This window comes from Drosophila subpulchrella, chromosome 3R (assembly GCF_014743375.2).
Source record: "Drosophila subpulchrella strain 33 F10 #4 breed RU33 chromosome 3R, RU_Dsub_v1.1 Primary Assembly, whole genome shotgun sequence".
Classification (NCBI taxonomy): Eukaryota; Metazoa; Arthropoda; class Insecta; order Diptera; family Drosophilidae; genus Drosophila; species Drosophila subpulchrella.
Genome location: NC_050609.1, coordinates 8,338,260 through 8,344,259, shown reverse-complemented (window position 1 = coordinate 8,344,259; position 6,000 = coordinate 8,338,260). Strand labels below are relative to the sequence as shown.

Below are 6,000 nucleotides of genomic sequence, written 5' to 3'. Positions count from 1 at the left end.
TAAGGATCCGCAATCGAGAACGAAGACAGGGCGAAGGCGTACGGTCGAATATATTGGAATTTTATTATGCATGACAGCTCCAAAAAAAAGGAGAAACAACAATGGACACTCCCCCAATAACAACGGCAACAACAAGGAGTGTCGGGGCCCCCAGAAAACCCCCTTCCCCCCACCGTCGTAACCCTCTGCTTACCTGTTTGACAGCGGGTTGCCTCCGATTCCTATAACCAAAATGCTTAGCCATGTGAGAAAAGATTGCGTTATTCATATTTTAATTTTACTTGCTTAAGGTCTACCCATCATTTTTCTCTCATTTCTGATTATTATTTTGTGTTTGGAAAACGATTCTTGCATATCGATAAGGTGCAAAGGCGGAACGGCTGCTTTGTTGTTGGGATCTGGGTTCTTGTTCTGCATGTTTTGTGCATGATTATGTAACATTTTTTCGTGCTGACCCGTCCAACCGTTCTTCGAAAAGGAAACATCGATTTATATTTTGACAAATGATTTACCAATGAGTTGACAGTTTTTATTCGGCTTTTTGGGCAGGGTTAATAAAGGAAACAACGAGAAGGCAACATGTATTTAATTAATTAAGTCGCGTCAAGATACAAAGTCCGAGACGCGATAACAGAGCCAATAATACAAAAAACATTAAGGCTTTTTGTGGATTAAAATGCATGATAAAATGGTCTATACAAAAATGCAGGCAAATCAAAAAAAATTATTTAAAAACATGAAATGAATTCAAGCCTTTAGAAAATAGTGCTTTCATGGTATTGAATAGTTAACTAATGGAATTAGTTACCTCTGCTAATCGGTATATCAAATAATGAAAATTGCAGCGCAATAAAATCGAAAAATGGCAACAATTTGGTTGAATGAAATCACTAAAGCGGGAAAATGCAATTTAAAACGATTTTTTAGCAATTACTCTTTATTTAGAGGTGGACAAAGGCAAATATTGAATTAGCGTATAGATGGTAAATTCTAATATTAGAAGGTTCTCAACTAGAAACTGCCAGTTGAGTGGAGATCGCGGTAGCAATCAAAGCTTTTAAGCTGTTTAATAAATAAAATACAAATTAAACTAAAATGGCAACAACATTTACCATAAATGGACAACCATATACGGGTAATAGTGTATTCAAGTCCTTACTAGATCCTTTTTATTGTTTCTCATATCTCAGTGAACCTAAGTGACCTCCCGCCGGACATAACATTGAATACTTTTATAAGGGAACACGCCCAACTGACGGCCACGAAGTTCATGTGCCTGGAGGGAGGATGTGGAGCCTGCTGTTGTGCAGTTAGCGATGGCAAAAGCACCTGGACCGTGAATTCAGTGGGTCAAAGGGCAGCCAGATCATTCCAGCACTAACTACCTCTCCCATCGATTTTCAGTGCCTCAAGCTGCTGAATACCTGTGCCCAGCTGGAGATCACTACCTGCGAGGGTCTGGGCAACCAGCTGAGTGGCTACCATCCGATTCAGAAGCGGCTGGCCAAGATGAATGGCACCCAGTGCGGCTTTTGCTCGCCGGGATTCGTGATGAACATGTACGGGCTGATGGAGCAGCATGGCGGCAGGGTGACCATGGAGGAGGTGGAGAACTCCTTTGGGGGGAATATATGCCGATGCACTGGATATCGTCCGATTCTAGATGCAATGAAGTCTTTTGCGGTGGACAGCAATATTGAAGTTCCAAAGGAGTGCGTTGACATTGAGGATCTAAATCTCAGGGCTCGAAACTGTCCAAAGACAGGAAAAGCTTGCAAAGGTAGCTGTCGCCAATCTAAGCTGATCTACGAAGATGGATCCCAGTGGTATTGGCCTAATAACCTGGACGAGTTGCTTGAGGCGTTGGATAATATCCAGGATTCGGAAGAGTTCATGCTGGTTGGAGGTAATACGGCTCATGGTGTTTACAGAAGATCTCCAGATATCAAGCACTTCATCGATGTAAACAGTGTGGAAGATCTGCATCAGTATAGTTCTGATAGAGATAAGTTGACACTGGGAGCTAATCTCAGTTTGACCGAAGCCATGGAAATATTAAGGACTACTTCCAAACAATCTGGTTTTGAGTATCTTGAAGTCCTGTGGAACCATATCGATCTGGTTGCCAATGTTCCCGTACGAAATGTAAGTGAAGTAAAGTAAATTATTTGTAATGCCATTTAAATACTTTAAATTTTAGTCTGGCACCTTAGCGGGTAATATCTCGACTAAGAAACAACATCCCGAATTTCCATCGGACATATTCATATCCTTTGAAGCTCTAGATGTGAAAGTGGTTGCCATGATGGGAATCAATGACGAAGTGGTAATGTCTCTAGAGGAGTTTTTGGGAGACTCTGATAGAAAAATTCTGCTTAAGGCATTTGTATTGCCTTCCTACCCCAAGGATAAGTATATTTATGACTCCTACAAGGTAATAGTTAGAAGAAGTTTATAATCATTTTTTAAGTAAAAATTGTTTTCTCGAAAGATCATGCCTCGTGCCCAGAATGCCCATGCCTATGTGAATGCCGCTTTTCTACTAGAACTAGATACCGATTCCAAGGTGAAGTCCGCACGCGTATGCTTTGGAGGAATAAGACCAGATTTCACCCATGCCACGGACATTGAAGAACTGATGGTGGGTCACAGTCCCTATGAATCCAATCTGGTGGAGCAGGCATTTACCAAGTTGGAGAACTTGATTAAACCGGATGAAGTATTGCCCGATGCCAGTCCCGCCTATCGATCAAAGTTGGCCTGTGGCTTGCTCTACAGGTTTCTCCTGAAACACGCCCCCGATTCGGAGGTCAGTGGGAAGTTCAAGAGCGGAGGCGAGCTGCTCCAGCGGCCCCTCTCCTCGGGACTGCAGCTCTTCCAGACCCAGAAGCAGACCTACCCGGTAACCCAGGCGGTACAGAAGCTGGAGGGCATGATCCAGTGCTCCGGAGAGGCCACCTACATGAACGACACCCTGACCACTTCCAACTCCGTTTACTGCGCCTTCGTGGGGGCTACGAAAGTGGGAGCCACCATTGACCAGATCGATGCCTCTGAAGCTCTTCAGCATCCTGGAGTGGTGGCCTTCTACACTGCGAAGGACATTCCCGGAACGAATACCTTTTGTGAGCCCAGTTTTGGTTACGAAGCGGAGGAGATCTTCTGTTCAGGATTGGTGCGTTACTCCGAACAGCCAGCGGGAGTAATAGTGGCTTTAACTGCTGACCAGGCTCAAAGGGCCACGAAGCTGGTGAAGATCAGCTACAGCAATCCCAGCTCAGACTTCAAGTTGATGCCGACCTTGGGGGATGTGTTCGCCGCGGAAACTCCAGATCCATCTCGCATTCTGCCCTTGGCAATTTCCAAGTTGCAGCAAGTAAAATTCTCTGACAAGCCGGACTTAGAGGTGAGGGGCATTTTCGAAATGGGTCTGCAGTATCACTTCACCATGGAGCCCCAAACAACTGTGATAATTCCCTTTGAAGATGGTCTTAAAGTCTTTTCGGCCACCCAATGGATTGATCAAACGCAGTCTGTAATTGCCCATACACTCGGAATGAAGGCCAAGGATGTTCAGCTACAGGTAATAAAGACTATTTTTGTGAATAAAGCTTTATTCATTGAGTAATCTTCATTACAGGTTCGCCGATTGGGAGGAGGCTATGGCTGCAAGATTTCTCGGGGAAACCAGGTGGCCTGTGCCGCCGCCTTGGCTGCTCACAAGTTGAATCGTCCTGTTCGGTTTGTCCAAACTCTGGAGTCCATGATGGATTGCAATGGAAAACGGTGGGCTTGTCGATCCGAATACCAGTGTCATGTTAAAAACAATGGCAGGATTGTCGGACTGTCCAATGATTTTTATGAGGATGCTGGTTGGAATGCGAATGAAAGTCCTGTGCAGGGACATTCCACTTTTACAGCAGCCAACTGCTATGAGTTCACGGATAGTAACTTTAAGTTATCTGGACATGCCGTCCTCACAGATGCCCCTAGTTCCACTTGGTGTCGTGCTCCGGGCTCTGTGGAGGGCATTGCCATGATGGAGAATATCATAGAGCATGTGGCTTTTGAAATCCAGAAGGATCCTGCTGAGGTGCGACTGGCCAACATTAGCAAAAAGAGTAAGATGGCAACTGTTCTCCCGGAATTCCTTAAATCGAGGGAGTATTATGAACGTAGAAAGGAGATCGATGCCTTTAATTCTTCTAATCGTTGGAAAAAACGAGGATTGGGTTTGGCCGTAATGAACTTCCCGGTCATCTACATAGGACAGTTTCCAGCCACAGTGACCATATACCATGTGGACGGCACTGTTGTGGTCACCCATGGAGGTATAGAAATGGGTCAGGGTATGTTAAAGAGTATTCAAAAAGGTTCTTAAAGGGTTTAAAAGGGTCTTCTATATAGGTATGAACACGAAGATAGCTCAAGTGGCGGCCTATACTCTGGGAATCGATTTGAGCTACGTGAAAGTAGAGTCATCGGACAGCATCAATGGGGCCAACTCCATGGTCACTGGTTATGCCATCGGAAGTGAGAGTGTCTGCTATGCGGTTCGCAAGATCTGCGAGACTCTAAACGCCCGTTTGAAGCCGGTCAAGAAGGCCAGGGCCACTTGGGTGGAGACCGTTGAGGCGGCCAATGCCCAGCTGATCAACCTGATCGCCTCGGATCACTATAAAACCGGGGATATGCAGAACTACCATGTGCTGGGACTGGCTCTTTCTGAAGTGGAGATGGATGTTCTAACCGGGAACATTTTGATCAGGAGGGTGGACATCCTCGAAGATGCTGGGGAGAGTCTGAGTCCCTGGATTGATGTCGGTCAGGTGGAGGGTGCCTTTGTGATGGGCCTCGGCTACTGGTTGAGTGAACTGCTCATCTACGAGGGTGATAATGGGCGACTTTTGACCAACCGCACCTGGAACTACAAGCCACTGGGGGCCAAGGATATTCCCATTGATTTCCGAGTGGAGCTGGTCCACAATCCTCGTCCCAGTGGTTCGGGATTCATGGGTTCAAAGGCCACTGGCGAACCACCTTGCTGTCTTGCTGTCAGTGTAATATTCGCTTTGCAACAGGCCCTCCAATCAGCCCGTCAGGATGCAGGACTTCCTCGGGAATGGCTTCGCCTGGGGGCTCCCACAACTCCAGAGACCTTGCTGCTAAATGCAGGCCATCAAGTTGCGGAATTCAAAATGAAATAGATCTGTTCTATAATTATAATATAACCTAACAATCAAATGAATGTATGTATATTCAAGCCCCTAAATAAACTCCAAAGAATGTTTTCATGAATCATGATAAAAATTTTTAATTACATAAACTAATATGTCTTGAAGAAGCACAGAAATTCTTATCTTCACAAGTGCTTTAAACTAATATTTCTACATTGTATTGGAATATCATTCGAAAGCTTGATGGTCTAGTTTTTGCTTGAAGTTATTTATCAGGCAAAGCTTTTTTTGTAGATTATTTATTTGTTTTGAAAGCTTAGAGAACGGGAGAGTAAAAACATACATATACAAATATTTTTTGCCGGCCGGCTAACTCATTCTCTATGTTTTCTTGCACTCTTTTTTTATTTTTAGCGTACACGTGATTTGGTTTCCCTGTTAATTATTGTTTTTATGGTGTTTGACGAAAATTAAAAGCAGATTAGCGAGCCTGTCTATTTTGAATAGTCATCTAATGACCAGTAAAATTATTCGCATAATCAACAGAAGCATTAGCGTTGTAGCTTTTAATACCCTAAAACTGAATAGTATTAGTTTTTTTGGAGTAACATAGAAAAAAGAGAACAAAAACCAATAGTATGCTTTTGAATTTTGTATTAATTTTAAATCAATAGAACTATTTATAACATACTTATCTTCATATTAGTAGGGTACTCATGGTCTTCTAATGCCGAAAGTAAGCCCCCTTTTTTACCTATTTTCGCAAATATCGTGACTACTTGTCGGCTGCCAAAAATTTGCGGACGAATTGGACCGCAAAGCA

At 43.8% G+C, this 6,000-nt stretch overlaps 1 protein-coding gene across 1 annotated transcript; it reads left to right on the top strand.

Annotated features, from left to right (window-relative positions):
• The first annotated feature begins 1,031 nt into the window (after nt 1–1,031).
• On the top strand, nt 1,032–5,249 carry LOC119552964 (indole-3-acetaldehyde oxidase). The gene is made up of 7 exons (XM_037862963.1): nt 1,032–1,135; nt 1,191–1,345; nt 1,405–2,145; nt 2,201–2,434; nt 2,492–3,583; nt 3,641–4,349; nt 4,408–5,249. Exons 1-7 carry the CDS (start codon nt 1,096–1,098, stop codon nt 5,205–5,207), a joined length of 3,771 nt encoding a protein of 1,256 aa, XP_037718891.1. The 5' UTR covers nt 1,032–1,095; the 3' UTR covers nt 5,208–5,249.
• The last annotated feature ends 751 nt before the right edge of the window (nt 5,250–6,000 follow it).